This window comes from Notechis scutatus, chromosome 2, assembly GCF_049901735.1.
Source record: "Notechis scutatus isolate UNSWTSFEM ecotype Mainland chromosome 2, rNotScu1.2, whole genome shotgun sequence".
NCBI classification, from domain to species: Eukaryota; Metazoa; Chordata; class Lepidosauria; order Squamata; family Elapidae; genus Notechis; species Notechis scutatus.
Window position 1 is genome coordinate 215,741,573 of NC_142010.1, and position 21,299 is coordinate 215,762,871.

Sequence of the window (21,299 nt, forward strand, 5' to 3'; positions counted from 1 at the left end):
TCTCCCAAAAATTATTTACATAATAAAATGTATAAACATTATACTTAGAATAAATAGAATAATTTATTAATACTAGAATTATTAGAAAATGTCTATCTTAGTCATGTATATCTCAGATGGATGTCTGTTGTGACCCTGGTAACCTAAACAAGCTAAATTAGTGTGCTAAGATTTGTAAGCAAATCTTTTCTAACTTACTGAAGCAGCTGTTGGGACTTTGAGCCAAAGATATTGTCCTAGTAATCGGATGAGAACAGCCATCATTGATCAAATGACATCCTAACTGCAAACAGTTCCATTGTATTCTTGTGCCACTCGCTTTGTATCCAAGGACAAGGAAAGGCTTTCAAAGCACTGCAAGATGCTTCAGAAATAGTGACATATAGCTAGCTGCCTGTGCATGAAAGGACAATCTGATCTCTTACTGGAAAGGATTTTTGGCTTGCCCAGCTTCCAGCTCCTAGCAGCAAACTGGCATAATTAGAAAAAGAAAGCCAAATGCAGCATTGCCAACACATAACATTGGGCTTGTGGAAGGTAGCAGGCATTTGCCACTTCAATGAGCACAGAAACGTGATGGTGGAAGGGGGGGGAGATGCTAACAAATGTACGGTATATGAATAAGAAGGGGTGTGTATCCAACCATAGAACTAAGAGTATGAATTATTGATGGAATACTGATGGATTGACAGTTCTGTCTTTATTAGTTGGAAATGACAAGTGCTAATTAGCTGGTAGTTGAAATGTAAAAAGCTCTTTTCCTGGAAGAGCCCCAAATGTGAGGTTGTTTTTGATAATTCTGGTTTATTTTAGCAGTTTTAAATAGCTATACTTTCCTTTTAATGGCACAGGTGTTCATATTATCAAAATTTCTTAGAATGGTTGTTCCTCTATTATAACAATTAAAAAACCAGGACCGGAGCCAGCATTCAGGTTTTGCTTTTAAGCACCATAGATACACATGCACATGCACCATAGGTACACATGCACTAGAGGCTGTTATACTAAAAACAATTTTATATCAAAGACAGAATTGGCCTACTTTGCCTCATTTTGAAAACTGGACTTAAGGAACACTGTACATCTGGTCTGTCATGCTACAAGATATATTCCATCAAAATTCTGCATTATTTCATAAATTAAAAAAGTACAAGAGAAAATGCATTTATGTACATATCAAACTTCCAATTTTATATGCAGCTTTCCCAAATACTGGATGCTATTTGATTATCATTATGTACCATCAGGTTACTGTCAATTTTTACTACTGTATAGTTGAATTTTCTGCAGGAGGATCTATACCCAACCTGATCCTTCAGATCTCCCAATGGTGTACCCTACCATGCTACTAATATGTTTGTCTATTCATTTATTTGTCATATTTAAGAACCACTCATCTCTCTCATAGCAGGATTCTGGATGCTGTACAATAAAAGATTAAAAGCATTTTAAACTGTATTAAGTTTAAAATAGGCAAGAGATGTTAAAACTCGATTAAAAGCAGGGAGGGCTTTCAGCCCCTTTACTGCATTTTCAGCTGTGCACCCCCAAGCAAGGGTGCAGAGCCATGTTTTTATGTATTTACAGAAGGCCAAAGAGGCCCGCCTCACCTCCAGAGGAAGTTTTTCCGTAGGGTGGGGACAATGGCAGAGATAGCTCTCTTGCTGGACCCTGTAGTTGAAATTCTTTGGCTGATAGGGTGTAGTACATACCTCCTGTTACTGACCCGATAAGACACAATGATGTAATGGGGTGAAGATAGTTCTATAGGTAACTTGGCCCTGTGCCATGTAGTCTTTAAAGGTCAGAATCAACACCTGGAATTGGACCTGGAAGCAGACTGGCCCCAATACACCTCGCGTAGCACAGGTGTAGCATGCACCATTCTTTGGGCACCCAAGATTGCCCATGCTGCCACATTTTTTACCAGCTGAAGTTTTTGGATACTTTTAAAAGGTAGGCCCTGGTAGAGCACATTGTAGTAGTCCAGACAGCAGATGACCGAGTAGAGACCCTCCCTATCTAGGAAATGTATAACTGGTGCACAACACAAATTGAGAAAAGGCCCTTCTAGCCAGGTCTGTCACATGCCCTTCGTGATTCTAGGAGGACCCAGATTATTCAACAGGTCTTTTGGAGATGGCGGAGGAGAACCCTTTTCAAGACCAAATATGATAGCCTGGTAAAGGACAGCCCACAGCCTCTCCTTTACCATGGTTCAATTGAAGCTCAGTTGAATCCAGGCCTCCACAGCCACCAGGCACTGCAAAATAACACCCACCCACTAACATTATCCAGGATGGAAATGTATAACTGGGTGTCATCAACATCCTAGTGATAACACATCCCATGGTGAGAGATAATCTTGCTCAGTGATTTATGTAGATGTTAAAAAGAAATGGAGAAAACACCAAGCCTTGGCAAAGCAGGGGCCGAGAGCTGAACTTCTCACTCCCTATCAACATAGATTGGGACCAACCTCAGAAGAAGGAGTTGAACCGCATAGAACTGTGCTACACCACCACCACAACTGCCTAAGTGAGCCCAAAATGGTTGATGGTATCAAAAGGCACTTTTAATTCAGTATATGATTATATTATTCATTCACAACCAGTGCTTTGTTTATGTGCATGTTTTATCTAGGCATTCTCTTACGTTTCTAAATAGAAAACAATTACAATATTAAATCATATGTTATTATATTCAATTTTAACTGCAGGAAAGTAGAGTGCTACGAACAGTACCACTTCTAACTGCTTGTCTTCCTGAAGACAAATGTAAAGTCTTGATTGGGCGACGCTTCTGTGAAGACAGGTGAATATCACTGTTAAAATAAGTATTTTTTAACCTTTTCTTTGAGAAAAATAGTACAGCAATATTATTTTAGATTTGTAATTCAGTGTTTTTTAGTGCAAATATCAGAATGAACCTTAAAACATCTCAAAATGCTTAAACAACAATAAAAATTATAAATTATAGTTTCTGTATCTTCAAAATGTACCGTTCTTAGCTTTACATTACGAATTATTTTAGACTGGTTTTCATTTAGTTCATTTCCAATAAATTCAAGTTAGTCTCATATGATTTCTCTTCAATATTTCTATTATATTGAATTTAGCAACCGTATTAACGCTGGTTTCCTATTAATCGTGCCATTCGTAACACTCTAATCTTTACATTTTATATCATACTTTATTCTGCACTGTATTATCCTACAAACTCTTCTATGAAGGACTGAAGAAATTTGTCTTTTTCTTTCTAGAAGTTTGGTGCACATAGTTGAGAATAAATAAATAGTAATTGGCATCAGTCATCTCCAGTGTATCTCATACTCTCTTAACTGACAGTGTCTCATGTGCTCGTTACTTTTTCTTCTTATAACAGGCAGTATGCCTTTCTACATCTGTTGCTGCAATCTAAGTTTGAAGATAGTATTGTATCATGTCCTATTTGAACTTTTCTGAATCTCAGGTTAGCTATTGAATGCATTAACTTCAAGACCAGATTGGAATGTATCCTGATCAAGCAGGATTTACCTTAATTGGCTCACTTCACAAGAATCTATCAGTTATTCTGATTAGCTATTTTTCTGTTGTTTTCTGTTTGTTTTTTTCCCCAGTGGAAAAAATGTAGCTCAGGATATGTAATTTTCTAACTATTAGTCAGCATACACTCATTTCTGGCTTTTTGATAATCAACCAGGTCATGAAAGCTGTGTTCATGGTAATGTGGTCTTTTCATTTTTTAAAATTTTATTTCATTTCTAGACATTATAATCACAGTTATATTCTAGCTTTATCCTACTTTTATTCAATTACTCATACTTCCTAGTCAGTAACTAAAGAGAGAATTGCCATTTTTGGTTTTTCATCTTCTTGAATTATGACATGTTTGTGCATGAAATGGAGATAATCAATGTGATGCTACTAGAAAAATAAGATTAGGTATTTTTAGAAGTACCAGGAAAATGAAATTAAAAAGTACCTCAACCCTAACTGGTAGTTCAGCAACATAAAATATACCCAGAAATCAGATTATTATTTTTTGCTCAATAACTTGTATGCTTTTGCTGAATATATCTTGGCAGAAATCTATTCAAGTAAACATTACTAGATTCAAAAACTGCTGTGTTCCTTTCTATATTATCTTTGTACTGTCATATTTAATTTAATGTGTGCCATAAATAAACAAATTATGACTTTGTTTAATAACCAATAAGTAAATGCGTGTTCTATTATTTATTTTGAACATTGTTTCAAATAATGAAAACTCCTATTTGGGAATTTATTTACTTTTAGACCTATAATTAATTTTGCAACCCAATCTTTCATCATAATTATTGTTTCATTTGAGGAAAAGATAATGTAATATTTATTCTAAAATAAATACTATCAACAAATTTTAAAAAGAGTCATTTTATTAGGGAGTAACTATCTTTATGGAGATTCTAAAATGATTTTCTTTTTGGTAAAGCAATCTTTTTTGTTGAGTTTATGTTTTGAATTTTTTTTTTAAAAAAAGGGTCTTGATACCTTGAATTTTGAGAATTAAAAAGTTACAGCCTGATTGAAATGGCAAGTACTACTGCATTGTTTTAGAACTTAATGGTATTTTATTTAGAAGTAGAATCATTTCCACATAAAAATAGTGAATGCAACATAAATTCTTTTATATGGCATAACTAAATGTTAAATTGGAATCATTCAGACAAAAATACTGTTGTGCTTAGTATAAAAATGTTGCCCACTTTAAAAAAGGACTTTCCTATTTTTTCTTAGTCAAGACTGAGCTTCTATTTTCCAAACATTTTAACAAATATCAATCTCAATATCTCAATACTAAAAATTCTACTCTTATGCAGAGATAAGAAACTCACATCATAAAAAATCATCACTCTGTTAGAACAAGTGTTGTAAAGAGAATGAGCAATGATAGAGTTTACATCTTTTACATTATAGGGGTGTCAAGCTGGTGCTCCTCAGGCCAGATGCATCTTGTGCAGGCCACGCCCATCCAGGCTCTGCAGAGGAAAAAACATGATCATGATATGTCACGTGATGCAATCGAGTTTGACACGCATGTTTTACAAAGTCCAGTCACATCAGGAATAGAAGGTGCAGAAGGAAAAAAACAAACAATGGAAACTTTGATTTAATAGAGTCTTATTTAAGATACAATGGACTGAATTGTCATTTATATAACTTCTAGTTTGGAGTAGTTATACAAATGGCCTGGGTAGTTGTGCAGGTAGATAGATAGACAAACAGACGTATATAGATACATGTATTAATTTACCACATTATTATTATCTGTGTTTTCCCAAAAATAAGACTGGGTCTTATTTTCTTTTGGGCCCCCAAATATTCACTAGAACTTGTTTTGGGGGTGTCTTATCCCCCCCCATGTACAGGAGGCCCACTTCTGCTTGCTTGCAGTGGGGCAGACGGCCGTGCGGTGGGGGGGGGGATCGAGCTGTCCCACACCTGCTTATCTCAGGGTCCTTGTAGCTAGGCCACCAATGCCCCAACACCTGCCTTGCCTCCCGGCCGTAGCACCAACTCATCACAAGCAAGCAGAAGAAGTGAGCTGGAGGCCACATGGGCTCCTGCTGCACATGGCTGCCAGTGCTGCCGCCAAGGAAAGTGCCGTGGATGGCCTGGGTGCAGGGGCCTTGAAGTAAGCTGATGTGTGGCGCATGGGGCAGCTCCCCTCCCTCCTGTCCATGGCACCATGAGCAACCAGACAGAATGGGCAGGCAGCTGGCTGAACAGGATCTTAAGCAGGAGTCATTTTGGGGTAGGGCTTATATTAGATGCACTTGAAAAAACATGCTAGGGCTTACTTTTGGAATAGGTCATATTTTGGGGGAAATGATACCACCACCACCACCATCAAATGGTATATGTTGCTGCTATGCCATGCATTTGTATTTAATGCTCTTTTGGGAATAATTAATACCCGGTCCATTAAAACTAATACACTTTTGTATTAGAACAAAACACTGCTCACACTTCTGTGTTTTGGGTGCTATGCCTTTGTTTCTTTGTTGGCACTTTCTTTTGTTTATATGATTTTCTTATTCACTCCCTGGATATAAGTTGTTTTTTTTAAAGACTTGGTGTGGGCTGTATTAGTATAAATTAGTGTGTGTGTGTGTGTGTGTGTGTACGTGCATATATGTAAATTAGCATAAATACTAATTTATTTATTATTCCTCCTTTTTAATAAAGTGTGTGGTGCTTGCATGTAGTAATTGACTCTTATGGGGGGATATGGCCAAGCAGAAGCAAGCAGTAGGTGCCAAGTCTGAGAAACAGAAGGCTTGTTGTAGAGTCTCTCATGCTCAGTGAAGAAATTAATAAGAAAAGTACCATCTGCTGGATTCTTAAAAGCAATTAGTAACAATAGGTCACTAGGTAAATGGCAGTTGGCACATCTGCTATATGTTTTACTATCTTAGTATCCAGTTAAGTTTCTTTCAGAAATGGCTTTCCAAGAAATTGATCTAAAAGAGTCTGTGTATTATTGGTCAGTTCTCTCCGTATAGGATATGTCTTCAATCCTAATTTAACTTCCTTTTTAAATTTGTAGTTATAATTGCTTTTTTTAACTATACTAATTTCTACTTGAACAGAGAAATAGCCATGTAAATCTATGGCAGCAAAAACTAAAAACTACAATGAGTCTTGTAGACTCTTGAAACAGTAACATATTCCTTATAGTAAAAATTTTGTGAACACAAACCGGTCAGCTTCATACGATGCTGGAATTCTCAGTTGACAATTGTATTCAAACATGAATGGAGAGAAAAACAAAAAGTAAACATGAAATACAAGAAAAATAAAAGTGTTGAAAGTACAAATTGTGATAATTACATTGAAAGTTAAATGAGTGTTGAATAAATACAAAAACCACTCACAATCTTTTATTAAATATAATACAAACATACTGGCAACACTTGACAATTCAACTTTGCATAGATCTGTAATAATTTCAGTGAAGTCCACTGTTCTTACATTTAACATTTATGTGGCTGAGGTTTACAGCAACTCCCCATTTTCCCAAAAAAAAGGTCACATTACTTTGGTCTTATGGTCTAGTTGCTCAGTGTAATCCATAATAGCGAAGCTCCAATCAGTTCTTCAGATGTACTACTTGATAAACATTCTTTTGGAAGTTAATATAAATTTATAAGTAAATAATTCCATTCAACTGAATGAAGAATACAAGTGATTTTTTGGGGGTTCATAAGCAAATATCAGTCTCAGTTGGTAAGGAGGGTCAGCTTGTAAGCAGGGTCAGACCTGCTATATACTTTGATGAACAGATTGGGGGGAACAAGATGAGAGTATGGAGAAAGTATTAGGTCTCTCAGAAATTCAGGAATGAATGAGAATGTGGACTTTTTGGTGAATACATTAGAAAAAGATCTATCTTGAATAAATGGGTTTAACCATAAATTGATTCATATGAACAAAGAAGTATCTTAACACACATGACTGATTTCATGGTCTCAGAGGGGATGACTGATTTTGAATGTGGAAGAGATTTTTGTTTGGGTAGTACTTTGAATAGATCTTGAGAAAAAAATGGATATGAAAGAAAAGGAAACAAATGAAACTAGAATAAGAAAATGATATGAAGAAATATATCAAATGAGTTTCTAGGAACTAATTTTAACTATTTTTTTCTTTCCTCGTGCCTTTACTTGTTATTTAGTATTTCTTAGTCATTTTCTATGCTTTCCATTACATTGTTACCCTTTACAATGAAATGAAGGGTATATTGTATATACACCAGAAAGAAAATAGTGGCAAATTATATCCAAATGATTATCAAGAAAACTGCATGGATATATTCAGGTAATCACCAGAAGTCAAGTTTAAATTGTGGATATCTTTATTTTTAATTTTAAAAACATTTCTAACTGGCATAATGTTCCATGTTTAGAAGGTAGATATTTTGGTTAGTGGAACAGCTATTTTAGAAAAGATAGGTTAATTATTTTTACTTGCCTTAAAATTATTAAAACTATTTTTTTTTTAAAAAAAAATGTTTATAGGTACCCTGAATTAGCATCCATATGCAAAAGTTCAAATACCTTAATACTGTATCCTGGAGCTGGAGCAACAAATTTGGAAGAAATGGATTTGAGTTCCACTAATTCCTATGCAATCATAATCATTGATGGAACATGGAGTCAAGCAAAAGATATATTTTTAAAGAACCCCCTTTTTCAAATGCCCAAGCAGGTAAGATTTATAATTCTTATGATTACAGTTATAGTTCCATGTTGGAGCAGTTCTTTGCATTATTTAAAATATTTGTAATTCTGTATTCATGCATACTTTTTCTTAAATTTAGCATGCCTCCCTCTTCCATATATACGTGTGGAGTCTTTGTATCTTACCCTTTAAAAATGTTTGATCTAAATCAAATCCTCAAATTATAAGTTCATAGCATTTTACTAAGCTTTGCCTCCAATTTTTTTTAAAAAATGGGATATAGTTGTTTGTTTAAATATATATCTTTTGGTACATCTGAGATGGTACATCTCAGGTAGATGAGCTGTCTTTATCTTAGTTATCCAAAGATCTTTCTTTATTGAATAAGGACTGGTTCTGTTTATAGACCAGCTTCTGTATCCATGATAAGCTTGCAGTGTGTATGATATTTAGATACTGTAGGCATAAATATGTGATCATAGGCTTGGTCAGGCACTTTTCACTTTGGGACAGCAATAAAGCATTGTCTGAATTGGCTTATGTGAATTAGGATAAGTTTTATTGATGTTTTGTTCTTTATGTTTTCTTATTAGCCTATCTCTAACAATGGAAACAACATATAAATAGTGGTGACAGTTAACTGAAGAAAAAGATAACCAGCTAATTTATTTACATGGCAAAGGAAGGCCATGGTCTTGATCATTATAAGTTTAGATGTGCACATTTTATATTTGATGGCATATGGAAGCTGCTAGCACTTTTGCTATTTGAATTGCTCTTTTAGAAAAGAGCATAATTTGCCCTTTCGTTAATGTGTTTCATGATTGATATGAAGACAGTAGTCCCACGTGATATCGTAATAACAATTTAATGTCTTCAGCATAGAGCCTTTATTGGAATGATATTGCATGACAGGATTAATTTTGACTTGTTTTAATAATGTTGTACCAGATTGTATATTTTTGTGGTATTGCATTTTGGCTGATACATGTGACAATTTTAGATTTTCATTATGTTCTTCAAATTAATGAGTGTCATAAGAGGAAGATTGTCATTACTTTAAGGATCATGAACTAACTTCATTTAAGTTATATTTTGATTCTTTCAAGAATTCTAATTCATATAGTCGTAAGAAAATCAGATCATTATCCAAGTAACAAATAATCCTTCTAGATCAGGACAGATATTTTCCCTGTATTCCTATCTTCTATTAGGAATGCTCTAAAGGGAATATAATGGATTAGTCTTAGAAATTATAGTAAGGTTCTTTTTAAAATGGCTTACATGGTGTCTTTAAAAAAAAAACATTAATTCCTCTTTCTTTCCAAAATGAGCATGGAGGCTTTTTAAATGTTAGAAATACTGGTGCAATTTTCCATCTATGCCAGAGTATTTCAGAAAAGTACAGTTGTGATATGTAATAAGTTATTGAATAACATTCCTTGTTGCTGGCCACAGGAGAATCACTATATATCAAGTTTTTCAGTCAAGCTTAGATGACTGACTCATCTTTAATTTCCATCCTCAGCAAAAGGTCCATTGGATGATTTGGCCTAGTCACTGTCTTTCAGCCCAAATTATTCTGCAGAGTTGTTATGGAGAAGTTTAGATAAAGAGTGTGATGGATCCTTGCTGCCTTAAATGCCTGACAGAAAGACTGTAAAATGAACAAATGAGAGAAATATTAAGGAACAGTAGTTTCAACAGTGCTGTTGGGACATTCTTATTTGAGTTTTCGTTCAGTAAACCACTAATACAACTAAACTGTTTTGTTAGGATTGTAGTAATCATTGAAAAGATTGATATGCAGGAAAATAGCAAATTGCTTTATTGCACTTCTTGCTCAAATCTGAATTTTAAATACTACAAAAAACAACTGCACAGAAAGGATTTGAATTGCCCAGAAAGGTTGTGCCACTGGCTCATTGATAAGGAAGCTCTTTCATGATTACTTCAACATCTCCTAACCTGAAATAGTACCAATTTAGCCATTTAAATTGATAGCAAAACATTACTGTCAAATATAGATAATCTTTCGTTGTCTATAAATTTCTTTAATCACTATATATTCTTTGAAACTGAAATATAAGAAATTACATTAAATAATGAAAACAAAGAACTACAAATCATTTGAAAAGTTCCCAATAATTATATTTTTAAAATACAATTTATATATGAAAAGGAACTATTTGCTGTTGTCAGTAAAAGTTATTGGTGTTTTTTTTAGTCAGAATGGCCAATGCAGTTAAAAAGCATCTTCCATCTATTATTTCTTTTAACACAAAATATATATATATATATATATATGGTGTTAAACTTGGTTCGAGGTATTTTCCCGTCATTGTAGTTCTTTTAAAGTTGTAGCAACGTTTCAGCAGAATCTCATCTGCCATCATCAGGCATCATCATGAGATTCTGCTGAAACGCTGCTACAACTTTAAAAGAACTACAATGACGTGGGAAAATACCCAACCAAGCCGAACACCATACATGTAAGTACCATTAGAAAACTTAAGAAAACAAATATATATATATATATATATATATATATATATATATATATATATATATATATATATATATATATATATATATATATATATATATTTTAGCACTACTGTTAGGAATGTAAGTCACCTAACAGTTATTTGGGTTGGAAAATATATAAACCAGGATAGACATTTTAATACTGTCTCTTTAAGAGAATGCTAAAACTGTAATTGGGTGTGGTTCCTCAAATGGCCATAAGATGGAGCCAGAAACCTGGGTTGTTTAGTCCGTTCCTGTCCTGTCCTTTTTCTGGAGACTATTGCCATTCCTATTGACTGTTATTGATCATAGTTCATCTTGGATTTGATGTAAGTCTGTTACTGAACTGTTTTTAATACTGGACTTTGTTATTCGGATTATCCCTGGATTGAAAACTGACTGCTTTAACTGTGAATGACTTGGACTGTGTTGAACTTGGCTTAACTGTTTTACAGGAAGTAAAAACCTACATTTTATTATACAGTATAGCTGTGTGCTGTGTGTGTGCTATTCTTCACCACTCTCACTACGTTTCCCTGTGTGCGCTCATTCTCCTAACGGGGAATTACCTAAACACTGGTTATGGGTCCAGGCCATACCAGGCTCAGATAACTGAGAGCTGGTGTGAATGCACAGTACTGTATACAGTCAGCTGTTTACTGTTTAATTGTGGGTTACTATCCTGGTAAAGATGGCACAAGACCCTTCAACAAGTCTATCATTGATAACCTGGTTGGATGGAACAAACTGTGTTTCATGGTCTATGAAGTGCAGTCTACTTCTGCGTAGAGAAGTGTTATGGAATGTAGTTCAGATTCCATCAGATGTAAATGCTTGGGATCCAGAAAATGAGGACAATGCCAAGAAGCTTGCTGACTTTAAACAGAACAATGAACGAGCTCTTTGTATAATTGGACTAACAATGAGTGACCAGCAGCTAGTCCATATTCGTGGAGAAGAGTCTGCTGCTAGGGGTTGGGAGAATTTGAAGAGGATTTATGTTCGTGACAGTGTAGGTGCACACATACATTTTACACGTAAACTGTTTAGAGCACATCTTCTGAAAGGTCGAGATACGTTAGCTTATTTGAACTTCATGAAAAGAACTTTTCAAGAGCTACATGAAAAGGAACTGATATTTTCAGAGCTGCATCAAGTTTACATCATTCTTTCCTCATTGGATGAAAGTTATGATGATTACGTATCTTCACTGGAAGTTCTGCCCAGAGATAAACTGACATTGACTGACATAACCAGAAGGTTGTTAGAAGAGGAAAGAAGACGGCTGGATAGGGACCAACTGAGGAAGGAACAACCACAAGAAGAGGATTTGTGTTCAACTGCCTATACTGTTTGGAAATGTTTTTCTTGTGGGGCTAGGGGACATATAGCTAGATTCTGTAAGAAAGGAAAACAACAGAATACTGGTAATCACCAAAAGACCAAGAAGAATGTTAGTTTAGCTATGTCTAGCAATTCAACTGTAAACCATGATTTGTGGGTTGTTGATAGTGGAGCATTGCAGTGCATTACTAAAAATAGAGAGAAGTTTGTAAAGATGTCTACAAGTAAGCAACATGTATCATTGGCAAATGGATGGAAGATGAAAGCTTCTGGTGAAGGTACTGCATATTGTTCTTGTATAAATGAGCATTTAACTATGTTATATGTACCTAAACTGAAATTTAATTTGCTATCAGTAAGGGCTTTAGTTAATATTGGTTATGTAGTAACCGTTAGGGGAGATAAATGTATAATAGAGAAAGAGGGTAAAAGTGTTACTGCTACTTTAGAGAATGATTTGTATGTGATACATGATGACCAGTTGAAGATGGCTAACTCAGTTTATAACAATGTTAAACCACATGATGAATATATACATTTACCGCATAGATGTCTAGGGCACATTAATTTCAAAATGCTCAAACAAACTGTTGAATTGTCAGAGGGAGTAAAATTAAAACCCTGTAGTAAGTACTTAAACTGTAATGCTTATAGCCAAGAGAAAAGCAAGGTTACTCCAGCAAACAGACTAAATGGGTTTAAGACCAAAGAACCTTTAGAGGTTGTTTTTGCTGACATAATCGGTCCTAAGAAACCTAGTTTGGGAGGTGCCTGCTATATTTTGAGTATAATGGACCATTACTCACGATACGGTTTCTGCTATCTCATGAAAAACAAAACAGAAACATTCCAACATTTCTTTAATTGGCTAAGGTTTGCAGAGAGAAAAATGAGGAGTAAAGTAATTACTTTAGTTACTGATAATGGGACTGAGTTTGTTAACAATAGATTTGAAACAATGTCAAAATTGGCTGATGTCGAGCATAAACGTTCTGCACCTTACAGACCACAACATAACTCGTTTGTAGAACGAAGAGGGCAAACATGGCTCGCACTATGTTATCTGATTCAGGTTTGCATAAAACACTGTGGGGTGAGGCCATAATATGTAGCAATCATGTGTTAAACAATGTTGTGAGTACAACAACTGGTGAATTGCCATTCACTCATTGGCATGGCAAAACACCAAATTTAAGTTACCTACACACATTTGGAGCTCCAGCATGGGTGCATATTCCCTCACAAGTAAGACTGAAAGGGCAACATAGAGCTAGGAAGTTATTTTTCGTAGGTTATGAGGCCAACCATAGATCGTTTAGATTCTGGGATCAAGGCACAGCTCATGTTTATTGTGCTAGTGCAAAATTTCTTGATCACGTTGAGTGGGATAAACTGGAACAGGAATCCAGCAATGATATTATTATTGACACCCAAATAGTCCCTAAAGATGAATTAAGTAAACTACGAATAGCCATTAAAGAAGAACAGGCACAGGAGGAAGTGGAAGAACAGACACAGGAGGAGGTAGAAGAACAAGAGCAGGTGGAACAGGTGAGTCCACCAGTAAGCCCTGTATTACCAAGACATTCAACCCGAGTAACACGACCACCTGATAGATATCAGGCTAGTGTTGTATGCCAAGTGAATACAGTTCCAAGTAACTATAATGAACTAAAACTGTATCCTGCTAAGGATCAGGCTGCTTGGCAGAAAGCAATGGATAAGGAACTGGAATAATTAAAAAAGCTGGAGGTATACGAAAATGTTAAGTTACCATCAGGTAAACATGCCATAGGATGTAAATGGATTTATAAGCTTAAGACAGGTGTGGATGGGACTGTTACCCATAAAGCCAGGTTGGTAGCACAAGGGTTCAATCAGGCAGCAAATGACTATGATGAGGTGTTTGCACTACATTAAGGGCAGCATTAGTGTGGGCAGCTAAGGAGAAATACATTATAAATCATTTAGATGTAGAGACGGCATATCTGCATGCACCGTTGCAACACACTATATATTTAAAGAAACCTTTAGGTATAAAAGCTGATAATACAACTGATTGCTGGAGATTGAAAAAGAGTCTTTATGGCTTGAAGCAATCAGGATATGAGAGGAACCAGTGTATAGTTAAGGAATTAACTAAGATAGGTTTTGTAGCTGGCATGGTTGATCGATGTTTGTTTAAAAAGGAAAGTAATGGTGTAGTGTCATTGATGTTATTGTTTACTGATGACATAGCATTAATCACCAAAACTGAACAAGAAGCTACTAAAATAATTTCACTGTTAGAGAAGAAATTTAAGATAAAACAGTTAGGAGAAATTAAACAATATCTTGGTTTAAAGATAGATAGAACTAGAGGAGGATACAAAATCTCACAGGCAGATAAAATTAACCAATTACTAAAAAGTTTTAAAATGGAACTTTGTAAACCGGCTAAAACACCGATGAGCCAGGAGTTTATCCATAGTGATGTTCAAAGTCCTATTTTTGATAAGAACATTTATCAGTCCTTGATTGGTAGTTTATCTTATCTCAGTAATTGGTCAAGGCCATCATACAGTGTTAATCAATTAGCTAGATTTAACGCTCAGCTGACTGAAAGGCATTGGCAAGCTGCTTAACATGTGTTAAGATATCTGAAACAAACAATGCATTATGCATTGTATTTGGAGCCTAAAGATGAACTTAGTTTAACTGCATATGCCGATGCAAGTTTTGCTACAGACAAATACACGTAAATCTACATCAGGTACTGTAGTATTATTGGGAAAGCTGTTGATTGGATGGAGGTCTATTTGACAAACATTTAAGTTTGTCAACAATGGAGGCTGAATTCTCATGTTTGTCTTTATTATGTACAGATTTAGTTTATTATAAACAACTATTAATTGATATGGGAATTGATGTAACAGATTCTATTGTTGTTTATGAAGACAACCAATCAGCAATACAGTTGCCTTCAAATGTTGATGTTAAAACAAGATCAAAACACACAGATTTAAGATATTTAAATGTGAGACAATGTGTGCAAAGTAAGATGATTAAGCTGGAATACTGTATGTCAGAAAATAACATCGCAGATCATTTTACAAAGGCCCAAGGCTCTGTAAAGCATAAGGCTTGTTGTGAGGATTATGGACTTAGAATGTAAGGTTATATATATTGTCCTACCCAAAGGGGGGGAGAATGTTGGGAATGTAAGTCACCTAACAGTTATTTGGGTTGGAAAATATATAAACCAGGATAGACATTTTCCTACTGTCTCTTTAAGAGAATGCTAAAACTGTGGTTCCTCAAATGGCCATAAGATGGAGCCAGAAACCTGGGTTGTTTAGTTCCTGTTCTGGTGTTTTCTGGAGAGTGTTGCCCTCCCTGTATTGACTTATTCTTGGATTTGATGTAAGTCTGTTACTGAACTGTTTTTGATACTGGACTTGGTTATTTGGATTATCCCTAGACTGAAAACTGACCGCTTAAACGTGAATGACTTGGACTGTGTTGAACTTTGCTCAACCGTTTTACTGGAAGTAAAAACCTACATTTTACTATACAGTGTAGCTGTGTGCTGTGTGTGTGTTATTCTTCACCACTCTCACTTCGTCTGCCTGTGTGCGCTCATTCTCCTAGTGGGAAATTACCTCAACAATTACAATTATTCATATCATTATACTATTTTGTGTGTGAATGTGTATGTATGCACATCTACATATATGCACATACTGAATATGTCCTTGACTAGAGTCTTATAATAATAAGATGCCTTACAATTGGTAATTCTTGTTTTCTCTAAGGAATTACCTGTTTACAAAATAAATTTTCATTTTCTGCCATCATGCATATACTATAAATGTGAAGTAACTGAAGCAAGTTCTCTTTTTCTCAAATCATTTGTGTCTATAAACAATGTTATATAAAATCTAGGATCATTGCCACAAATCTCACCAATGATAAGAACGCTGAAATGAACAGGATGTTTGAGCTGCAAGCATATGTCAAAATATGTTTAATCTAATTAATAGTCATTACTAAAAGTAGCAATGACCACATCCTTTTCATAATAAATATTTCTATTTCTATTGTGCTTTGCATTTTATGTATTTGTTTTAATATAGTGTTTTATCTGTTATTTGTTATGAAATGGAAGAGAGGCCAGAAATAAATTTAAAGACCGAGTAAACCAATTACTATGTTAATAAACATAATTGCCATTAATGTTATTGTTTTAAAAACTCTGATACAAAAACTATTTTGTATCTTTACATAGACGAAATGAAGTTAGTTATGATATTACATATAGCGCAGAACAGATTTTTAGAAGTAGAACGAAGAGAGATAGTTATAGACCACTCAACTCAATATCCAGGAAGCTGATTGCTGATTGACCTTGTGTCAATATAAATAAATAAACCTGAGTACTTCTACTTACAATGTAAATAAAACTAAAAGATGTACTTTGCTGCCTCCATTTAATCACTGAAATCATCCAATAATCTATTAATGCTTCTGCTCTGAAAAAATGTTTTCAAAATCACAGAGCCCTGGAGTAATAAACTTGCAGAAACACTTTGAGTTAGATAAGTCTTCTTGTCTTCATGGTAATGCAAATGCTATTATTGCTACAGGTCTAAACAAGATGTTGAGTGCACAGTTTCATTTAATTTATGAGATCATCATAATTCCATAAATAAATCCCATAACTATGTGCTCAGGCTTTCTCTCTGTCTTTCTGTCTTCTTAGCCCCAGTGTCCAAGTCCTGGGTATTTTTATCCCACTTTCTTTATAGACTTTTGACTTCTCTTATTAGAAGCCTTAAAACTTTCTGCTATCTATCCTTTGCTTATGAAACAGCTCTTTATGTTGTGCATATCACAGTTTTTTTGTCTCACCTGGATTCTTATACCATTTCTCCACCTATGTTCACTTCCCTTTCCTCTTTTCTAGGCTTTTTATAAATTATTGTTGATATTTAATTAGCATTAGTTTGTGTAAATGTAAACCAAAAGCCAAGTTAAAATACAAAACATCTATCATAAAAGTCCTCTACACAGCAGAAGCTAAGAATCCAGTTATCTTTGATAAATAATTCTAGGTAGGCCAGCTCTATATTTGGCAATGGGATTATGCAGAAATCTAAGCTCCAAAAATTAATAAATAATACAGACACAAAATCAGCTGGATAAAGGACAGAGTCTGTACTTCTATCTTTACCATCAACGAAGTCTACATATTTGGCAAATAAGAAACTCTGAAAATGAAGGTAGCTGTTGCTACTACTCCAATTCATGATTGTTTGATGGAGTTTAGTATTGTATTATTTTTCAACATTGACTGCAAATAATTTTGATTTTGCAGACCACAGAGGGGGTACTGTGGGAAGTCCAAGGGGCCTAGAAACACACTTTTAGAAAGCCTGATTTATTTTCTAAAGGAGGCAGAAATCAACTGATAAAATTATAATAAAAGCAATCCTCAACTCATAACCACAATTGGGACCAGAATTTATATCATAAGTCATTGCAGTCATAAGTCAAGTCAGACTCAATTTTACAACAAAGTTTACAGGATCATTAAGGAAATTATGTGATTATTAAGTGAATGTTGCAGTTAAATGAATCCAGCTTTCACAATTGGTATTTTTTGCTGGAAATTGACAAAGGACTAGCTATAGATTTAGAAGCCTTCTAAATAGAATCATCAAATTATATCCCAAGGTATTTATGCTCGATGGTCTGGGTTGGCTGGCTTTAGGAAATGAGGACCTGTTCTGCTGCATTTAGCAGGCAAATGAATATGGAACACAAATTCAAAGGCTAACCAATAGTTGCTTTTGATTTGATCTTTGAAACCTTTTTTATGAGACAAATTAAAAAATTACACTTTTGGCAGATGTTTACTATTAGTAATGTCCAGATGATATTAAAATACCACTCAGGATTAGATTCAATCATACAGGGCAGATGGACTAGCTTTATTATAGAAAAATAGGAATCCATAGGTACAAAGAAGTTATCTGTGGATACCCCTTATATCTCCATTTCTAAGATTCAAATTATGGGCTTCATTTTTACTGATTTTCTGAATTAATGTAATTTTGTCTAATTTTTTTAAAAAGACTTGAAACTGATTATTGTTGTCCCTTGTTTATAAAATGCTGCTTTCTGGCATTAAAAAAAGTTCTTATATCATCATGTTCTATCCAAATACCTACAACCAAGATCTGAGGAGATGCTCTGGCTCTCTTTGAAGTTTGTGAATTGCTGTTATCAATGAAACAGAGTTGGGTCATCTCCACAGTAGTACTTATAGTCTGGGATTACTTCCACTCTCGTGCCTAATGCCTCAATACTGATATGCTTTCGGCATCTTTTTACATTTGCTCTTTTCCTAACCAATAACTCATGCTGATTTTTTGTTTTGCTTTTAATGGCCCCTTTTTACTATTTCTCTTCCTAAACAGTATAAAAATGTTTGCAGTAAGTACATAATCATGATCTAAAATTATTTCAGAAATATATTCAGTATCGTTATATAAAAAGAATGAAAGTAAGCATTTCTCAAACCTTAAATTATATCATAACATTATGAACAGGGCATTAGATTACTTTTGCTGAGATGCGAACTGCCTTTAACTATCATTAAGTCAAATCCCAAATGCATTTGCACTGAATTTAATGTCACTGAATTCAGTGGAATTTATTTCTAGAAAAATATATTTAGAAGTTCAGCATTTGTGCATTTTTCCTCCCCCTCATATTTGATCTTAAAGATTTGAATAAAGTTAATGAAGATGATCCGATTTCTAATTTTCAAAAATATTTTTGTGAAATAGACTTTTTTTTAAAAAATGACTTGCAATCATCTATTTCTAGTAAGCATACTTTTAAAAGCAAAACTTAAATGTATATTTCGGCTAAGCAAAGAAAGTGAGTTCACAGATGATTTGTATTTTGTTTTCTATGTTCATGGCCAAAGCTATCAAGGCAGGAGCAAAGAGCTTGAGATGAGACAAGACTTTCATCAAAGCGTAGTGCTGACCTCCATATCCAAGGCTGAGAAACAAGCAGCAAAAAAATCCATGGCCATCTAAGGGCAGGAGAAAGACCTAAGATTTAAATGCTGGAGCTATTATAAATTGTAGATTTTACTATTTGATTCTACCATAGATCATTTTTGTATCTGTAGTATATAAGTAATAATTTCCATTTGAGCCTGGTTTTTTATTATTCCATTGTTTGTTTCTGAGTGCTGTTTGGTTTGTAGAGAGGGATTTATTTTATGCCCTGGGTGAAAGTTACTTTTGAAACAACCGTATTTATTTATTTACTTACTTTACAAGTAGTCCTTGACTTATGACCATAATTGATTCTACAATTTTGGTTGTAAGGCATTGCAATTGTAAGTGAAGTCACCACGTGACTTGATTCAATTTTATTTTATTTTTTATTAGTTTATAATATAAAATACAAAAGAAAATAGGAAAAATAGGGGAGGGAAAAGGGAAATGAAATGTGTTGAAAAAAAGGCAAAAAAGAAAGAAAAGTCATTGGCTTCTGATTCCCTGTGGTGCAGTAGAATAAGATAATAACACCAAACCTCCCAAAGGTGCTTTTTCAAGAGTCTACTGGGCTTTCCAGAAAGTCCAGTTGCTTCTTGAAAATCACCTTTGAGACAACCATGACCTGGATGACTGAGAATCTCACAGATAACATCAAACCTCAACTTTTTACTTTTACATAAAAGTATAAAATATAGCATTTCTACAACAACAAATCTATCTAATTGGTAAAACCCAAAATCAAAGTTTCATTTTTTTCCCACCTCAAGTACAAAGTCCAGAAGCGGTTTCCAAGTAGAACAAAAGTTTTTGTGTTTTTTTCTTCAATCAAAGCAGTCAGTTTAGCTATCTCTGCTAACTTCATTAACTTTTGCAGCAATTTGTCCATTGTGGGAATTGAAGTGTACTTCCAGTAATCTTGGTGCCCTCAATATACAGTATATAACATCAAAGTTTCATTTTTCCCCTCAAGTCTTTTTCCATTAAACCCAAAAGAAAAATTTCTGGTTTTATCTTTATATTCACTTTAAGAATCTTCTGTATTAAGATGTGAATACTACTCCAATATTTTTTTGCTTTGTCACATGTCCACCATTAATGATAAAAGGTCAGTTCTTTACATTTGCATTTCCAACATTTATTTGAAATATATTTATACATTCTTGACAATGACTGGACTCAATTTTATGACCATTTTTACAACAATCATTCAGATCATAAGGTTATTAAGCAAATCACATGGTTATAAGTACAATTCATCTTTCCTTTGGGCATGTTTTGCCAGAAAACAGCAACAAATGTTGCAAAGTGTGATCACATGACCCCATTTTTGTAAATGCAAACTGATTGCCAAGCCTATGAAATGTGATCATGTAAACAAGGGGGAAATGCAGCAGTCATAATTTTGAGGGCAGGTCTTAAGTAAAGATGGAGGACAGACTTTTTTGGTAATAACTTTGAACAATTAAGCAACTGATTATAAGTCAAGAATTATCTGTAATTATCTAATTGCAATATGTGTGAGTTCTAGATTTTGGTTTGGATCTCTCATATCTTGCTGGTAGTATACAATCATTTGACCTATTTTTTAGAAAGTAAAGTATAGTACCATGGTGGCGAACTTATGGCATGCATACTGGAAGTGGCACGCAGAGCCATTATTGTTGGCAAGCAAGCCCAGGAAAAGTCTACTGTGCATGTGCTGCCCGCCTGACAACTGATTGTCGAGAATCTGGCATGCATGTGTTGGGGTGCGGCAGCATGCAGGAGACACTTGTGCATACACAGAAGCACGTGACGTGCATGGGAGGTGTGTGCACATGCGCAGAAGCATATTGTGTGGGTTGCACATGCATGCGCAGGAGGCATGAAGGGGGCCGCGTGCATTGCCTTCTGGGTGTTGGAGCATGAGCAGGCAAGTACGCGCACAATTTTCGGCATGGGAGCCCAAAAAGGTTAGCCACCACTGGTATTTAAGAATTTATCTGTGTTTTAATGTTGTAGACTAATTACCCTTATTTTATTCAAAATATTTGAAATTGTATCAAATGTGTGTGTCCATATTGTATTTATTGATATACTTTAGATTTTGCAGATCACAACTTTAGCATTTGCATTCATTCTACCAAATTGCAATTACCTA

The 21,299-nt window shown here is 34.7% G+C and overlaps 1 protein-coding gene across 1 annotated transcript in view; it reads left to right on the forward strand.

The window, feature by feature from the left end:
• The window catches only part of DTWD2 (DTW motif tRNA-uridine aminocarboxypropyltransferase 2), an 84,465-nt gene that overhangs the window by 38,859 nt on the left and 24,307 nt on the right, over positions 1 to 21,299 (forward strand). The window contains exons 3-4 of the mRNA XM_026673552.2: positions 2,720 to 2,814; positions 8,063 to 8,252. Of these exons, the coding sequence (XP_026529337.1) occupies positions 2,720 to 2,814; positions 8,063 to 8,252 (285 nt within the window). The remainder of the gene's footprint in view (positions 1 to 2,719; positions 2,815 to 8,062; positions 8,253 to 21,299) is intronic.